This window comes from Ornithodoros turicata, chromosome 9, assembly GCF_037126465.1.
Source record: "Ornithodoros turicata isolate Travis chromosome 9, ASM3712646v1, whole genome shotgun sequence".
NCBI classification, from domain to species: Eukaryota; Metazoa; Arthropoda; class Arachnida; order Ixodida; family Argasidae; genus Ornithodoros; species Ornithodoros turicata.
The window spans coordinates 37,244,540-37,263,437 of record NC_088209.1 but is presented as its reverse complement, the minus strand read 5'-3'; the positions used below and the strand labels follow the sequence as shown (position 1 = coordinate 37,263,437).

Below are 18,898 nucleotides of genomic sequence, written 5' to 3'. Positions count from 1 at the left end.
CAAGTGCAATGTTTTGTTTGTTCTCTTCATGATACGGAAAAGGAGTGATGTGCAGTGTGATGCTGAATCCCAATGTCCTTTCGATTTGCAGGCATTCTGATGATAGACGCAAGGCTCCAACAGAAGGTATGCATTACTTCTGCACACACATTCATACAACCATTTGCTGGAACTTCACTACAGATGACATATTGTAGGTTATTATTCACGAACCATGAAACTGTTGCGTACATTTCATAACACTGGACGACTTGCCTCAGAATCCCCTCATGAGACATGGCAAGACACAGTTTAAGAACCCCTGAAGTAGTGTAGCAACAACAGTATTGTAGTGTATAGTCAGAGACTTATGTTTTAGCGTTAGCACCCGATATTGCCCGATCTAACCCCGTTTTACTGCTCCCCCTCCCCCGATTTCCAAACAATATAAAACGCGAGGATCTATGTTTGTTGTAGTGTATAGTAGTAATAGTATAGTGTAGCAACAGTAGCATAATATTTGAGATCTTGAGAGATTTGAGTTTTTAGGATTCCTCTCGGATGCATTTCAATCTGACATTTGTGTACCCTAGGTACAACAGCTGGTACGAGTGCGACAGGGGGAAGCCGTAGCTGCAAACGCAAAGAGCGTAAGCTGTCTGGTGAGGAGTGGCCCCCCCGCTCGAGCTCAGAGGAGAGGCCAGCTCCAGGCCCCCTTGTGGAGCCCCAATTGGCCTCCAGGCGCTGCAGTAGTCATGAGGAAGTGGCATCTGCCGACGGAATACCGGAGCACCTACTTGTAAGTGTGTCGTGACACCTAAAAATGTAATCTATCGTGCGCAAGTTCGAGAAGAACGGTCATGGTGCCCGTTCAATTAACTTGCCGTACCCTGACGCAAACATATGTCTTTCCCTGCCAACCGTAACGCTGTTACTTTCTAAATAGTCCACAGAAAACTCAAATGGAGCGCAGTTGGAAGAGGCGAACAGAGACCTGAGCCCTCATCCTCCTCAGCCCAAGCGAAGAGAGATTGAGACCATACCTACGTCCTCCTCAAACCTGGAGTCGCAAGACTGGCATGAGGCATGCAGAAGCGCTGAAAGGACTAACCCAGTATGTCTCCTTTTTTCAATTAGTAGAGGGATAATTGCATTTTTTTTAATTGATTGGCACCGAGCACCTGCCCAAACGAAATGATATTCCAAGCAAAATATGGGCTGGGAAGATGCTGCACCTTTGCTACAAAGGCAAATGCATGGTGTGCCTCATGGCATTGTCTACCTCTCCAGGGAAGCCCAAAACTTGTGAAGCTTGCCAGTTCCTTCTAAAATTGCTAGAAATACATAATGCTACCGATAGCATTGCTGTTTTGGGTAAGGGAGCTTCAAGGAACCTGTTTTTTTGTAATGCATGTACGATACAAAATAATCGCCAACCTTTGAGTTCAATTTGAACACTGCACAATTGTCATTAACTGCAATCATTAGAATTGCTGCAGTTCTAGCAGTTAGGTGCGATCAACAATAGTCGTAGATTCTTGAGAACTCAGTCTAGTTTGCTGTGCGGATCAACTTGCTTGCTCCACACAGCAGTTTCTCTTTTCGAATCTGTTAGCATGGTGAAGCTTCACATAGTTGAGTTCTGAATGCACACATTGAACTCATTTCTTCCTGTTACCTCTAGCACCATTACAAGGATGTCCAGTTCAAGTCCTCAGCACGCAAGACAAGCGGTGGCAAAGCGCAGGAGAGGCCCCAGCCTCATCCACGAGAGCATGGAAAAGTGGGAGAGGAAGAACAGGACGACTCGGTCCCACACACACCCAACACCCCAAACACCCTGAGCAAGGACAACATCCCACCCCTGGATCTCGACAGCTTTCGCGAGGAAGGTGAAGTACCTTCTGCTTCCAACTACTACTACTACTTTTGGGTTTGGCACTATTAGGCTTGTAGGCATACCCGTTTGATGAATAGAATACGCTGCTACAGCTTGTCTCTGGTGCAGCGGTGAGGGCAAAGGTTGGAGAAACCATGTGACGAAGTGTGACCAATCACAAGGCAGCAATTGGGGGGGGGTATTCATAGGCGTGCATAGGTCCACTCGAGAAACCACGTGTGCCTCGCCTTGAGACTCCCTTAGTTGGGAGAGGGAACAACGAGGTCTCCCCGTGGGCAATAAGGGAAAGAGGAAAACTGGGAAGCTGCACGACAGCTGACACATTTGCGTAGTGTATACAGTGAGACCTCTGTGCTGGGATTTTCTTGGGAACGCGTGTTTTGTTTTGAGAAAGCAATTCACTGCCTTTCTTCCTGCCATGATCTTATGACTGTGCACAAAGTCTGATATTAGTTGTGTCTGGATACAAATGTGATTGGTAGTAAAGACTGTGTTCCTTCTGCTGTGCTATCATTGAAGTGTATCCTTGTGTCAGAGTAGGAATACAGTACTTACAAGAATTTGAGGAATACAGTATCTGAAGCCTGTTCACTTATTTGGCAGCTTGCACTTTCTGTTGCAGAACCTGTTCTGTCTGAGCATCGCTTTAGCTGGCCCTTGGTCCAGACACTGCATGAAGAAGAACATGTCACTCCCTACCTTCAGAAGGCTAAGTAAGTTGAAAAAAAAAAAAACGTTTCGTATTAGTGCAGTTTAAATTTGTTTCATAAATTTATTAAGTGTTAGTGATATTTTGCCTGTTTTATGGAGTGATGAAACTTTTCTGCAATGTTACGCAAGAAACTGTGTGTCGTAACTACCATATTTGATCGCATATAATGTGGGGTTTTTGCACGTCGAAAATGAGCCCTTAAAAATGAGGTAGTATCATATATGGGCTTGCATTATACACGGTACCCAGGCACCGCACTTGGCCTCTGCATTTTCAATCTCCCCTTCTCAGCTCCGCTGTGATTCGTCTGCAGCGACACGTCACATGACGAAGCAAGCGCTGAGAGGGGGTGAAAAGAAACTGTGTTGCTCTTTCGCATGTATTAGTCGGTGCTCAGCTGCTTTGGACACGTGCGTCGACAAAACTGGAAGAGACTTGAAAATGCCACCTACAGCGCAAAATTCAAAAGGCAAGCTATATTGGAAACTGAGGCTTCCAGTAACGTGTCAGCATCCCGCAAGTTTGGCGTGAAGGAGTCGAATATTCGTCATCGGCGTCAGCTTCGGACATCGCTGTTCTTCTGCGAGAGTACACCGAAATCCTTTTGTGGTCCGAAGTCTGCAGTTCATCCAAAGACGATCCTCGTCAGTCAGACAAGCAACAGCGATGTCGACAACGTGTAACCAATGTAACCAGAGTGGTCACGCATGACATTTTTGCTCAATAAATCATCTGGGAAGTGTTCGCATCCGATCCACTTCTCCCCGGCATCTGCAACTTTTCCAGCGTCTACGTCTGTTGTATTCCTGGCGTCTGCAACTTTTGCGAGGTTTCCACACGTGCCAATACAACGAATATTGATACAATGATTGTTGTATACACGAATACAACAATCGTGCATCTCACTATTTCCGGGTTTGTGTAGCTTTTTACCTGTGGGACAGCGAAAATGTCACTTCGCATTATATGCGGTCAAATACGGTAAATTGTATTGACCAATTAAAAAGCATTCCCTGTTCCTGTGGGCGCCTTTAAAGCGCCCCTCATTATGTATTTGTACCATTTTGTGAATCTGGCTGTGTACATGCTTGTGGGTGCCTTTTTTGACAGCCAGTTGAAAATTTTTCGATTGCTCTCGCAGCTCGTACGAGGCTCCGCTATCACCCAGTGCTTTCCGAAGCTACCTATCCCACCGAAGGTAGGAAGCATGCACGGTTATTTGTACCGCATGTGCTCACCCCCTTTGCAACTGCTACTGCTGGTACTTCATAATACATTTCTCCCGATTCACACAGCCTTCACCTCGATCCGCATCTTCCACCGTCCCCGCCAGTTGAACAGGATGATTTCGTTAAGAGGTGCGATACGCTTTAAAAAGAGTATTAGAGTTGTCACGAGGGAACGAGAAATATAAACTTTTATTTCCTTGGTTTTCATCCCTATGTAGCACCATCAAGGAGGAAGAAGCCGCTTCACTCACTGTCAAACAGCTGTCCAAGAAAATTCACGGTGAGCTTTTTTTGCACGTAAAACACATGGTAGATTTTTCGAGCCAAAGATCAGGGTGTCGTAGATTAACTCGTACCCCCTCTTTTTTTTTTTCAGTCTTAAAGAAGAAGGTCAAACACTTTGAAGAAGGTTTTGAGAACGAAAGAGGTTACAGGGTGAGGCTCTTTTCTGTCTATGTTCATTAATTAATTAATTTATTTATTTATTTCCACATTGAGGGCCCACACACAGCTGTTAGTCCACACAGTGTTGAACACAATGTTGAGCACAGTGCCCTTCTTTATTCCGTTACTAGAGCCCGAAAGTTTTAGGGTTTAACCCGATTAGTCCCCGAATTTGCACCCCGAATTGAAGGCAGCCTCTTTAGGGCGAGACCAGATTTTCGCCCGGCACATTTCCCCTCACTGCGACGTCTGTAGGAATGCACTCTAACTCATTTGGCAGCAAAAGCAGTTGCATCACCATTTGTAGCGAACTAGTTGAGTTAGTTTCGAGTAACCGAGCCCGATTTCTCCCAGAATTTAGCGTACTGGAAGTTTTTCCACTCGAATTTGCACGAATTTACAAGATTTTTACTCCCTGAATTTAGAAAAAAATATTTCCCAAAAACTTCAGGCTCTATCCATTACCATTCGAGAGGCTTTGGAGTTCCTAACCCCATGTCGTTTTGCAGCCTTCACACGCGGAGAAAATGAACCACCCGGAAGTGAAAAAACTTCTACTTGAACTGAACAAGCTTCGAAAGGATCTCAAGAGTAAGTGCAGCCAACCCTGGACATGCATAAATGGCATCTTGCTTGTCGGTACATTCGTGAAGTCGTGCATTGTAATGTGAAATCTATGTTTCATTTCAGACCTAAAGGAGGAGAATGGCTTACCTGAGCCTGCTTACCTAAGCTATTCCACTTGGGGTCACGACCAGAAGGCCAATGCTGAGAACGATGATGACGATGACAAACCCACGTTGTCACTGGAAAGAGCGCTGAACGACACCCTGTCCACACTCTGCGAAAAACGAAAAGTTGCCAAGAGGCCAGACTCTGTTGACGTGAGTGTACTGTGTGTGCCAGGAGAGACCGCCTTTGTTCCCGGTCAGCTCAGCGATACGCATAAGAGCCTGAAGTTTTAGGGTTTTACCCGATTCTTCCCCGAATTTGCACCCCCCAAAATTGAAGGTTGCCTCTTTAGAGTGAAACCTGACTTTTACCTGTCAGATTGCCCTCACTCGGATGTCTCTAGGAAAGCACTAACTTACTTGTTTGGCAGCGAATGCAGCTACACCACCGTTTGTACCGAACAACTACAGTTTGTTTGAGTAACTCAGCCCGATTTCTCCTCAAATTTAGCATACTGGAAGTTTTTTTTTCATCTGAATTCGCACGAATTTAGAACACATGTTTATTTACCCGATTTTTATCCTCCGAATTTAGAAAAAAAAAATCCCAAAATCTTCTGGCTTTTAGTTATGAGTTCCCTCTTAATTTGTCGGGACCAGGCTTCATTACAACCTGTGCGTTCTCTCCGAATAGGATATGAGCAGAGAGCAAGTCCTGGATGAAAAGCTGGCCATACAGAAAGCTCTTCTTCGCTTTGAAAGTGTGCATGGTCGTCCCTCGAGACGTGCCGATCGCAATTTGATGAGGCCCCTCTACGACCGTTACCGCAGCATCAAACGCCTGGCTGGTCGGCCCCCACCCATGGCTAAAGGGAAGGACTCTGAGCTGCAGCCCATCCTTGAACATGTTGCTATGGATTTCACATCTCCTCAACCAAAATCTCCTCCGCAGGTGGGCAGTGCTACAAATAAATAGGGTGCCTCGGGACACGGCTGTGCAACAACAAAGTATGCAATATGACAATGAAAAAAATGGCTAGGAGAAGCAAGCGAGCTGGTGAAGATGATGCATAATGTAAAACCCCGAGATTAGGGAACACGAAAGGACAGATGCATAATGTAAAACCGCGAGACTAGGGAACACGAAAGGACAAAATTTTTGCATAATGTAAAACCCTGATACTAGGGAACACGAAAGGACAGAATTTTTACATAATGTGGGAACTTGTGGGAACTTTGTCAGCAACCCATCCGTAATCCTCGGTCCGGCCTTGAGCAGACTTCTTGTTCCCCCGAACTGACCCTTTTTGTCCTCAACTGGTTCTTCCCTTCCCTCTGGTTGTATATAATTCTTGTATGTGAAGTAAAATTTTCAGCTGTGTTTGGGACTTCGTGTTGTGTCTGTCCTTTCGTGTTCCCTAGTCTCGGGGGTTTTACATTATGCATGCAATATGGTTTGCGTAGCATCACATTGAGATACGTCACACATGGAAAGTAATAATAATAATAATAATAATCATACCTTTATTTCCATTTATGCGTAGCATAACTGGTGATGGGATTGGTGTTGATGGACAACGTTAAGTAGTTATAGATGTAGTTAAAGAAGTAGTTTTAGCTCCACTGAAAAGTAGTTGAACTACTGTAGAAGTAGTTAGTGGCCATCACTGATATTTTGCGAGATAAACCTATTGTATTGATTTGTACAGTCACCTGATACCCGTGCACCCTAGCTTGTTTGATTTCCTGGTCCTTCAGAGCTTCTCCTATAGCCATAGCCATAGCCATAGCCATAGCCATAGCCATGGGCATAGCTACTGTACACACTGCTTGGTGTCAGAGCTGTATTTCGTGCTTGGAACGTAAAACTTGTTTTCGCACCTCTTAACATCAAGAATGTTCCCTTCCAGGAGCTAGATGTTCAGAATGAAGATGACTTGCAAAATTTGGAGGCAACAACTGGTGGGAGCATTGCACCTGTGGCAACCAATCAGGTCTCCTACAAGGCAGAGATTGTGGAACGGGCTTCATCGGTGCTGGAAAAATATGACGACTCTAACCTTCATGAACTTCCACTGTAAGTGTGTTTGTTTAAACCTGAAACCTCGTAGATAAAATCATGTCATTGCGCATGCATTGCACTTGTTGCAGCTGCACCATGTTCAAACACTATGCAATGCAATCCCGTTAATTTGAACTTCCGGATAACTGGAACTGAAGCTCGATCGTGTTCCGGCAAAGTCACGTATATTTCCATGGGGGTAGATGCCCGGTAATTCGAACATTGCAGCGTGTGCAACAGTTTATACTTGAACATGATTGCCCCGTGTTGTGCCCGACTCTTGGCTAAGCATCGGCTCTGAAGCAGCCGTGCACCGGCTGTCGCACTGCTGGAATGTCAGGGACACCTTTACTTGTGAAGTGAAAATTTTATGTAGTACTTATTTCGTCAATTTCTTATCAAGGTGATACTTCTGCTAGAGAAAAGAGGGGTAAGGAAATCATGCGCAAACGTGACTGGCACAGAATGATGCCACTCACTCGTCGTCTGCAAAAAAAAGCAAGCTTCGCTGTTCGATGTGGATTGAGACCCTTCCGGTTGACTTAGTCGGCTACATAGCCAAGCAAATGGCAGCAATTAAGTCAATGTTTTCTTGAATTGGGTTGGGGATAATCACGTTCGCGGGGTTCGTGATTGGGTTAATTTTGACTTAACATTTCAAGAGACGTTTGCAGAGTCGTGGCTCAAGAAACGAACGCAGGCGCGTAGAAGACTTTTTGTCCCCGAGTTGTTTTGATGCTTGCCTGTAAATAAATATTCTAGAAAGAACGAGCCTCTTGTGTTTCTGTCATTGCGCGGCTGCAAACGTGTGGCAAGGCGAGCCATGGACACAGCAAACCCTCATTCTTTTGTTGGAACTCCGTTCTCAGAGCAAATCTTCAGTGTCCTTCGAGTTTGAATTAATGGGATTGCACTATACTGGCTTGACAGGTCGTTTGTCATTGGTTTGTTCCTAATGTTACAGCAAAGAACTTCTCCAGCAACAGCAGCAATCACGCCTTGAGAAGAGGCGTCTCCGCAAGCTCTTGCGGGAGTTTGAAGAAGACTTTCAGAAACAGACAGGAAGGTATGCTTCACTAGACAGCTTTGGAATTCATTGCTGCTAGCGACTACACACTCTCAATTGAACCAAGGGTTGTTGAGAAAACATATACTCGTTTATGGAAATTGGAGTTTGACTGAACAAAGGGGATGTGAAATTTAAAATTTCATTTTATTCATTTTATTTATTCATTTGGTTGTCATTCTAATGTAACCTGAAAGATGTAACTGGTAAATGAAATGGGAAGCAGTGCTGCTCTGCAGTTTCTGTGCTATGCTTCTAGTATTCAAACTGAAGCCTGAGAGCTGAGATTTTCATGGAACATTTCTTCTGGTATTTCACGTTAAATTTCTCATAGTATGGACTCAAATAATTTTATTTGGCATCATTGGCAGCTAGATCCACTGAACTGCCTGAATTGCTTGCTTTGTATTGATATTTGTGTTGACAGCAGTTCAATGCAGAGCCACTGAATTAAAACATGGTGTCCTTTCGGAGTGCTTCAGGACACCCGTGGATGTGTTCCAGAACAACTCTGAAAAATCCGTATTCACACATTTCAATCCGATCTCATGAGCAGAGATGTTACATGTGGTAGGAATACACAAAGAAATATACAGCGGTGCGAAAGAGCCATGCATCAGAGAACACATTTAGGGGGACACGTCCAATTTGTTGCTAGGGTCGTTAGACAAACAGAAACATGGGGATTACTACCATTTTGCATTATGTGTTGATAGACACATACATACATTACTATAGAGTGGTTACATATTTTGTTACAGAAAAGTTCAAAAGGAAGACAAGGCCCCAATGGATGCTGTGTACTGTGAATACAAGGTGAGGCCATCATTCGTCACGCCTCCTCTTTTGCAGTCTGAAAACTGCCTAGTAGCAGTCGCGATTTTAGAAGTTACGAGATACCCTTTGTCGCTTCCAGTTACCTGCACATATGGCCGAAATTTCTCAGGTTTGGCACTTGTAATACAGATGACAGATGGCGCAACAAGTTTTGCAAGTGGTCTATTCTGGCGCTCGCCACAGTAAATAAAATTTAAAAAAAAAAACATGCAGGTTTGAAGCGAGATGAGTACGAATAATTAAGCTCGTCTTTCAAAGAACGGTACGAATTATTGGACACCGAAATACATTGGTTCTACGGGGTGTTTGACGGTGCCAGCAGTTTTGTCCAGAAAATTGGAAATCGGAAATTTGGAGTCCACATTATCGGTCGGTGACTGTAAAGCTACAGCTGCAAAGCAGAACACAGTTCAGTACTTATCAGTGCTCATATCTTCTTCCCTTTATTTGCAGCACGTCAAAGCCAGAGTGAGGCTCTTGGAGGCCCTTGTTTCAAAACACGAACAGCGACAGGAAGTATGAAGCGCCACCTGTTTTGGGTCCCTCAACTTTGCTAACATTCAGGGGCAATGTGCATCGTGGAAGCAGTTTTGGATCACGTTCATGTCTGTGTCCTGGTCTTAAGTTGAAGCTTTGGAAAGCATCAGTGTTCTCATTCTGTATTATTGCTGTGTCCAGTTGATGCAGAGATGCGAAAGAGCTAAGCTTACTAGCATTGGTTGGACTTTGACTACAAATATGGAGGATGATCATAAAAGGGGTACCCTGACCCTGAAGAGCATTATTTTCATGCTGTCTCTCAAGTTACCGCCATAGTCTCTGATGTGCCAGCCCTTTAAAGGAGTGTGCTGCTGTGCTATACTTAACCTCAAAATATGCAGGCTCATTTCGTAGCAGTGGATGAAATAGAATTACCCGTGCAACGTAATTCAAAAATGCTTGAGGCTCGCAGACACGTTCTGCATTATTTTGACAGCTACTATGGAGGTGGTGTTCGCTAACATCACTCTGCCAAGGACACACCGTGTACACTGATATTTATTGTAGGTTTTCCATCATTTCACACTGTTTTTGCCTATCCTTGGAACATTCATTTGGGCCACAGTTCCTGCAGTATCATCTCATGCAACGTTTCGTGGAGCTAGCCCTCCAATGGCAAGTGATGCCAGTCTGCCACTGAAAAAATTCGCCAGAGTCGTTTTTCCTTTTGCAAGAAGGCATGTATTGAGTGAGTCTTTTATGAGATGGAGCAGTATATAGTAATAGGGCTTGTCTGATAGTCTTGTCTAACAGCTATCACACGTGAAAGACGTTAGAGTGCCTTGATCGGAGCGAACGGGGAGAACATTTGTACCACTTCAGATTTTACTGTCTTGTGCCATGTTTAAAAACACTTCAGTGTGCTGGTGCTTTTCGTTCCCTTTTTGTGTCTTGGTTAGCATGTGACACACATCTTCAATATGCCTAACGTTTTTGTAGTTTTCTAAGAGGTAGCTTTCGCAGTATTCAGTGTATGTATTACGTCAGCTGTCTTCTTCTAGTCCCAGTGTAGAATCCATAGCACATCTCATCAAGGTCTGTGTGCCATCTTTGAACAGATTACACATATGGTACACCACACCATGGAACGGACATTTTCACAGTCTCTATCATACGAATTTGACTTTGATAGGTACAGTGCAGGTACTCACATTGTCTATATAATGGAAAGATGCAAAATATGTGCTACACACAACGTGAAATACATGCATATGTATAGATATATATTTGACGTCATACACTACTACTCGAAGCATGAATAGTGCACATTGGTGGTATGTTTGATACATGAATGGGCCGATAAAAACGTGCACAGGAATGTGCAGCCATGGTTATTGAAAAAGGTATTTCTCTTTGGCTTCATATGAAATCTTCTATTTAAGGATGAATGGCAAATTACCGAGCAGTTTTAATTGTGTAGCATAACATAGACCTTATTAGTGAGTGTAGCATGTTAGATATTCACGTTATCATTTTATGTTGGATTTACGTGTGTAGACAGTGATACTAACAGCAGCAAAGCGGAACGACACATTAAGTGAGAGAAAAACAACAGGAGTTACTTTATACACTGTGTCTGACTTTCTCTGGTTGAACCCAGTGCCTCCCCCATTATTCCCTCCCCTAATTAGTTTAGGACCAAAATTCCCCAGAATTCCAATCATGGATAACGCTGTATCACACACGATGTGCACCATCTTGTAGCAATCCGATGCAAATATTTGAGTGAAACAAACTGTATGCGAGTTATACTGATAAAAGAAGCGCAAATGCAGGCAAGCAGGTGGATGGAGTCCATTGTAGAAGCCTGAGCTTGGGAGCTTGTCTGTGCTTGTGTGGTGTCGTCCTTTCTGCTCGTTCCTTTGCCCAAGCTCAGGCTCCTTCTCCAATGGAAAGTATATGAAGTACATTTGATGTTTCAACAAGGGGTACTTGTGACTGTAGTAATTCGTGAGGAGTGCACGTTTGACCAATACATGCAGCTTCAACAGGGGGCCGTTGCCTGCACAGAAAAAAAAAAAAAAAAAACGGTACCATCCAAATGTGTCACACGGGCAGTCTTCAACGGCCATTGAAACCAATGCCCGTGGAAAATGCATGTAGCGCCATCAAATGTGTAACGCATCAACTTCTCAAACAGCATTGGATCTAATGTTTCGTGACAGGTTGACACATTACATGCTAGGTGGTGCTGAGAGAGAGAGGCGGTACCCGAGACGGGGAGGGAGAGGGACGACACAACAAGAATTCTTCTCACTTCTTTAGGTGGTGCTACCTGTATTTTGAATCGTCATTGATATCAATGATCCTTGAAGACTGCCCGTGCGACAAGGGTGTTAGTTGCGCCTGATTTCACCCGGAATTACAGATTTAAAAGTAGCCCGATCGCCCCGCTTTCCATAAGGGTTTTCAACCAGAAGTCTGATCCTATTTACGTAACGGTGTTCATTCCGCAGCTGCTTGCTACTTTTCATAACGACTTTTGTGCAGTGAAATGTACGTCAACATGTGAAACGTCATGGATTACTTTATAGTAGTATTATCTATAGCAGCATCTACTATAACAGCACTTAATATGGTTATAGGTACTACTGTATTCCAGTATAAAGCTTAGAAGGAAAGGGGCTACACTTCTGCCACATACAGGTGCTGTGTGCCTTTTGTTTGAATGTTATATATAACTGTTTCCAGCAGGCATGCTGCTGATCAATGATCCTTCTGGGACCTACATGTGCTTTAAAAGTTTTCTTAGTTTTCATACTATGTAGTATGTGTTGTGATGCCTGCCATGTTTGTCAGGCTTGGACATCCAACTTTGTTTCTTGTGCTGTGCACCAACATCAATGCTGTTCTGGTAACGGCACATGCCATCTGTACATAAAGTATCATTTCAGTGAGAGTATCGTTCAGTTATTTCGTGATCGCAGACACTGCCTATCTGGAGGTGTTGAGAGCCCAGGTTAAATAGGTTTTCATCCCTATATTTGGGCCCGCGCTTACACGAATGGAGGGGTAGTTCCTCAGTGCAGTCCTCGGTAGCTTTGCCAGAGGCCTATGCATGAGATGTGTTGAGGATAGTAGCACATGAAGCGCTACGGAGGTTAACTGAGGACATGGAGGAAAGAAAACAGGGAGCCCGAATGTATGGGTATAGAGAGGAAAGTGTTTGGTGCAGTGAAATATGAACAGGAATGAGGTAGGTATGACGTTGCCCAGGACATCACACGCAGGGCCTTGCATGAGTCTCCTTGGTAGCTGGTTCGGCACACCACTGCATCTTGCATAAGTGTGGAGAGACCACGAGGCAAAAAGCTGAAAATGGCTTTTCTGCAGAAGGCAAGTGTTTGTATCCAAGCATTCTGGAATCAACATTCAAACCGTGAATAAATATTCCACTGAAGATGCGATTCGCGAGCTAGGGGCACGACCACAGATGCTAGGCCCCCGCTGCTAAGTGCACAACGTTTGGCATTCCTGGTACCTAAACGGTATAATTCCTCCAGGAATCTACCTCGGGAGCTTTGAATGTTGATGGGGGTTTATTTATACACGTTAAAATGTTATCTTGGTAGCCGAGTTGCAATCTCAGGGCAATTTCAGGGGGGCGTTGCAAAAAACCGAAGGGGCTGTAGGGAAATCCCTGGCATCTAGTCCTATCCAAGTCGTGTTTTGCTTCCGGTATCTGTGTGCGAGCCATGTTTGCCTTGTTCGCTATCACCAGGTATGTTTGCATTTCTGCTCCCTTTGCACCGACGAAGGGGTTTTGTATCATGTGAGCCTTCCACGAAATGTGAAACGAGAGGAGACCTTTGTAGGATTAAACGCTATTCGGCATTCGCACATGTGCGTTATTGATCATATGGCATCTTTGATTCGCTGAGATGCCTCTTAGATGAGAGCTCTACGGACTGATGGTATCCTTTCGGATTCTCATTGATCGGTCATATAGTTTCGGTTTCGTGCAGCGTCTGCACCGCTGGCATGCCGAATCCTTTCAATTTCCTACAAAACTCATTTACAAGCAGCGCTGATGCACATAGCATTTACATGCATGGCAGGAGCTATTTTATACACAGGAACAACATTATCCGTCGTTTAAAAGCAATTTCTGTTGTAACTGCAGAAATGCTGCCACTAGCTTTTAGCAGACGACAACGGACGCGCGACAGCGCAGACGACACGCGTGCCAGTGACAGGTGAGTTTCACCAATTGTTTTCACAAATGTTTTATTAGTGTTTAAAATGATCCACTTCAGGTGTTTTTTGTTGCCCTCACTCGACTGACGGATGGGTTGCATAATACGTTCGATATTAGTCTTTGTATCGAGCAACGCTCGGGTGTTTGTGCCGAGGGTTAGGGTTAGCAACAGCGGTTACAAAAATACCCTCTAGCGCTAGTTTTGTTTCGCAGGAAGAGTCTCTTATTTACCTGTAGACTACGGGTTACAGAGCACCGCTGCTACGGACTTGCAAGCCCGGAAGTAACCAAATAATGTCATTCGATCGATACGCCTGCGCCGTGTCCTGCGAATGTTCGAATGAAGGTTGAAAGTTTGCCTATGGCATCTTCACGTAACTTACAGTCGAATGCAACTCTAATCTTGGGAGTCAGTGAACAGCTCTGCTGAACAATGTCCGCCGGCGTTTTGTGTATTGATTCTCTATAGTCGTGTTCAACCTAAGAGTGGCATTTTCGGTTGCATCTTTTTCACCTTTTTTTATTCGACCACAAGAAGACAACATAGTGTTCGAAACGTTGCGTTCATTGTTTCGGCTCAAATTTATGTCTCACAATAATTATTTTCGTGGTTCAATGTAATAGGATTGTCCAGAATGTGCTGCTGGCTGTCATGTTTCCGCAGTCCTTTGTTGCCATCAGGCCGTAAATCCAAAGGAAATTGCGCAAAATCGATTAAGACGGATCACTCGTGGAGTACATCTCCGGGGGAATCAGATTCTTCCCGAAACCTCAGAGAGTAATTGTAGGCCATTTGAGGTGTGGAGCCCGTTGAGATTCGTGACAACTCAAAGCGACGAAACGGAAGTGTGACAGTATATTTTTCATTCCAACCCATTTTAAAACCTTGTCACTGCACTCGAATGGGCCTCAGCGAAAATCTAATGGGCAATGGAGCGATGGAGCAAAGTTGTCGACTTATTTTAATCAGATTCCAAATTCAATCCAATACAATTTATTCCATTGACCACAGCACACGGCAGGGCAAAAGGTTGCCAGAATGGTAACCTGATCGTGCTTGCTGAGAACACTGCGAATGAATTGTTCACAGCATGGCGGCTTTGGCCGGCATGCATGCCTCATGACAACTATTGTGAAATGTAAAATTTGAGGGGCTACTTTTGCTACCGACATGAAAGTGGTTCAAACTGCCCTCCGTTTGTTGCGGTGAACGTGCCGCCACTCTTTCTCCGTTCTCATGGAGCGGACGCGAGCTGCCATAGTTTCGATTTCGCCCAGCCTCGACACAGGCAGTGCAGAACTCACAATTTTAGATGAAATCGTTTTCTCAAATAGCAATATGAAATACAAGATATACATTATTGGACAAACATAAAATCCGGTGTGATATTCGTCTAAATATCATTTCACGTTTAACCCTTCAGAAATGCCGAGGATAACGTCGCAGACGAGAGACCAGCCGCACAGCGGTAAAACGCAGACGACAGTATTACGCAGACGACACCCCCATTCAGTCGCAGACGACAGGTCCGCTCTTCGAGTGCCTATGCAGGTGTGTTTCAAATATTTATAAAACCCTAGTTTGCATTATATATTTCGTTGTTTTATCACGCTCGTTTGACCGACAGACACGTAACGTAATAAATACTCTTCATAACGAACCCTAAGACTAGGGAAATAACACACATACACGAGTATCAGGGTTCGTTATGAAGATCGGTTATCACCAGCTCGCCTGCTTTCTTGCCGCTCTTTACGTAATAAATAGTTAGGGTACGTAGCGTTTAAAAAACTGTTAAAGATTTTGTTACTAATCTCGGCTAAAGCGATTAAATTTGCAGCTTCTTGTACACACTAAAAAAATCCACACCTCTTTAGGTGTTAAAAGGGCGTATTGCACAATTTACACCCCACACTTAACTGTCTAACGCCCATTTGAGTGTAAAGTGGGTGTATTCTGCTGTTTACGCCCTTCTACCTGCTTTTTACACCCCTCCGTGAGAAGGTCATCAGGCCCATAGGGTGTAAAAGGCGGGTGAGCTGCACACAGCATTTCTGTAATTTTAGCAGCGATGGGACTTATGCACCTTAGCTTCTGTTCGTTCTGTGCTGTGAGGATGGTCCATGCACTCAAATGTTTTTAAGTGTCGCACTGAACATCATGCACAGTACTTAGAACTGCACAGAATTAAATGATATGGAAATGATGCCAGCCGACTTCTTACCCAGGCCAACTACCAAGACCCTATATATACAGTGTGGCGCAGGAAAAGTGGACCAGTACCTAAGAGAGCGATACACAGAAACCTGAGGCTATATATTTATGGTACCCGAGTTAAACAGGTGTTACTGTTGACGTGCACCTGTATGTAACTCAAATACCACAAGTATAGCCTCAGGTGTCCGTTGATTCCCCATTGGGATCTGCCACTTTCCTTGGGACACCCTGTCTAGTACGTTCCCAGTGGTCATTAATGGGGCGAATCAGGTACACAGTTCGAGGGGGTGTAACTGCTTACACCCCACAGACTTTACACCCAAATGGGTGTGAGTTATCAAACACAATTTTTTCACTGGAAAGGGTGTAAAAAAGTTTAGTGTGTAGTAATTTTTCTTGTGCCGTATGCAAGCTTCCGTTCCAAAGCCATTTACTTCATGCCAGTTTTGCCCTTCATCTCAATGAGAGTGTGCTTTGTGTCTTTGCAGACAGTAACAGCGCACTTCTTCGTGAAGTGCGCCCAGGACACTAGTCACCTTCCAGGCCTCTCAGTCTTTACTGTTACAACCTCCAAGACACATAGTAAATGTGATGTAATGATGAATGAATAATGATGAGTAAATGGGTCATACAGTGATGTGATGTATAACCGGTGATGTGTGCTAATCGATTGTTCAGTCTTTAAAGTTGCAGGATGGTCTCGGATTTTCGTAAGTGTGCAGCACCTTATTCATTCACTTTGAGTTCCCTGAATACTTACCGTTAGATTGCTCTGACTGGCTGGCACGCTTTCATGTGTATTAGTCTGCTTCCTGTGTGCATGGTTGATCAACATATGTGGTAATCGATTGTTCAATGTGTTTAGTCGCAGGTTGCTCTCTGGTTTTGTCATGTGTGCAGTACTTTATTCATAGACTTTCAATTCTCTGATTACTTACCGTAAGATTGCTCTGGCTGGCTGGCACTTTTCATGTGTATAACTGTGCTTCATGTGTGCATTGGTTGACTATGATATGTGCTAATCGATTGTTCAGTGTATTAAATCGCAGGTTGGTCTCGGATTTGGTAAGTGTGCGGTACTTTATTCGTGCACTTTGAGTTCCCTGAATACTTACCGTAAGATTGCTCTGGCTGGCTGGCACTTTTTCATGTGTATAACTGTGCTTCATGTGTGCATTGGTTGACTATGATATGTGCTAATCGATTGTTCAGTGTATTAAATCGCAGGTTGGTCTCGGATTTGGTAAGTGTGCGGTACTTTATTCGTGCACTTTGAGTTCCTTGAATACTTACCGTAAGATTGCTCTGGCTGGCTGGCACTTTTTCATGTGTATAACTGTGCTTCATGTGTGCATTGGTTGACTATGATATGTGCTAATCGATTGTTCAGTGTATTAAATCGCAGGTTGGTCTCGGATTTGGTAAGTGTGCGGTACTTTATTCGTGCACTTTGAGTTCCCTGAATACTTACCGTAAGATTGCTCTGGCTGGCTGGCACTTTTTCATCTGTATAACTGTGCTTCATGTGTGCATTGGTTGACTATGATATGTGCTAATCGATTGTTCAGTGTATTAAATCGCAGGTTGGTCTCGGATTTGATAAGTGTGCGGTACTTTATTCGTGCACTTTGAGTTCCCTGAATACTTACCGTAAGATTGCTCTGGCTGGCTGGCACTTTTTCATGTGTATAACTGTGCTTCATGTGTGCATTGGTTGACTATGATATGTGCTAATCGATTGTTCAGTGTATTAAATCGCAGGTTGGTCTCGGACTTGGTAAGTGTGCGGTACTTTATTCGTGCACTTTGAGTTCCCTCAATACTTACCGTAAGATTGCTCTGGCTGGCTGGCACTTTTTCATGTGTATAACTGTGCTTCATGTGTGCATTGGTTGACTATGATATGTGCTAATCGATTGTTCAGTGTATTAAATCGCAGGTTGGTCTCGGATTTGGTAAGTGTGCGGTACTTTATTCGTGCACTTTGAGTTCCCTGAATACTTACCGTAAGATTGCTCTGGCTGGCTGGCACTTTTTCATGTGTGTAACTGTGCTTCATGTGTGCATTGGTTGACTATGATATGTGCTAATCGATTGTTCAGTGTATTAAATCGCAGGTTGGTCTCGGATTTTGGTAAGTGTGCAGTACTTTATTCGCGCACTTTGAGTTCCCTGAATACTTACCGTAAGATTGCTCTGGCTGGCTGGCACCTTTTCATGTGGATCATTGTGCTTCATGTGTGCATTGGTTGGCTATGATATGTGCTAATCGATTGTTCAGTGTATGAAATCGCAGGTTGGTCTCGGATGTTGGTAAGTGTGCAGTACTTTATTCGCGCACTTTGAGTTCCCTGAATACTTATCGTAAGATTGCTCTGGCTGGCTGGCACCTTTTCATGTGGATCATTGTGCTTCATGTGCGCATTGGTTGACTATGATATGTGCTAATCGATTGTTCAGTGTATTAAATCGCAGGTTGGTCTCGGATTTTGGTAAGTGTGCAGTACTTTATTCGCGCACTTTGAGTTCCCTGAATACTTACCGTAAGATTGCTCTGGCTGGCTGGCACCTTTTCATGTGGATCATTGTGCTTCATGTGTGCATTGGTTGACTATGATATGTGCTAATCGATTGTTCAGTGTATGAAATCGCAGGTTGGTCTCGGATGTTGGTAAGTGTGCAGTACTTTATTCGCGCACTTTGAGTTCCCTGAATACTTATCGTAAGATTGCGCTGGCTGGCTGGCACCTTTTCATGTGTATAACTGTGCTTCATGTGTGCATTGGTTGACTATGATATGTGCTAATCGATTGTTCAGTGTATTAAATCGCAGGTTGGTCTCGGATTTGGTAAGTGTGCGGTACTGTATTCGTGCACTTTGAGTTCCCTGAATACTTACCGTAAGATTGCTCTGGCTGGCTGGCACTTTTTCATGTGGATCATTGTGCTTCATGTGCGCATTGGTTGACTATGATATGTGCTAATCGATTGTTCAGTGTATTAAATCGCAGGTTGGTCTCGGATTTTGGTAAGTGTGCAGTA

General features: G+C 44.1%; 1 protein-coding gene across 6 annotated transcripts in view; it reads left to right on the top strand.

The window, feature by feature from the left end:
• Positions 1-12,339, top strand: part of LOC135368813 (protein FAM13A-like) — an 89,984-nt gene extending 77,645 nt beyond the window's left edge. For 5 of the 6 annotated variants that reach the window (XM_064602331.1, XM_064602329.1, XM_064602332.1 and 2 more), the window contains exons 9-24: positions 92-126; positions 573-778; positions 926-1,093; positions 1,664-1,871; positions 2,502-2,592; positions 3,733-3,789; positions 3,887-3,949; positions 4,039-4,100; positions 4,197-4,255; positions 4,774-4,855; positions 4,955-5,148; positions 5,630-5,887; positions 6,846-7,012; positions 7,962-8,063; positions 8,825-8,879; positions 9,354-12,339. In XM_064602331.1, coding sequence (XP_064458401.1) covers positions 92-126; positions 573-778; positions 926-1,093; positions 1,664-1,871; positions 2,502-2,592; positions 3,733-3,789; positions 3,887-3,949; positions 4,039-4,100; positions 4,197-4,255; positions 4,774-4,855; positions 4,955-5,148; positions 5,630-5,887; positions 6,846-7,012; positions 7,962-8,063; positions 8,825-8,879; positions 9,354-9,422 — 1,876 coding nt within the window. In that variant the 3' untranslated portion in view covers positions 9,423-12,339. The remainder of the gene's footprint in view (positions 1-91; positions 127-572; positions 779-925; positions 1,094-1,663; positions 1,872-2,501; positions 2,593-3,732; positions 3,790-3,886; positions 3,950-4,038; positions 4,101-4,196; positions 4,256-4,773; positions 4,856-4,954; positions 5,149-5,629; positions 5,888-6,845; positions 7,013-7,961; positions 8,064-8,824; positions 8,880-9,353) is intronic. The other variant, XR_010414876.1, reaches the window with a different exon arrangement.
• Positions 12,340-18,898: the final 6,559 nt, after the last annotated feature.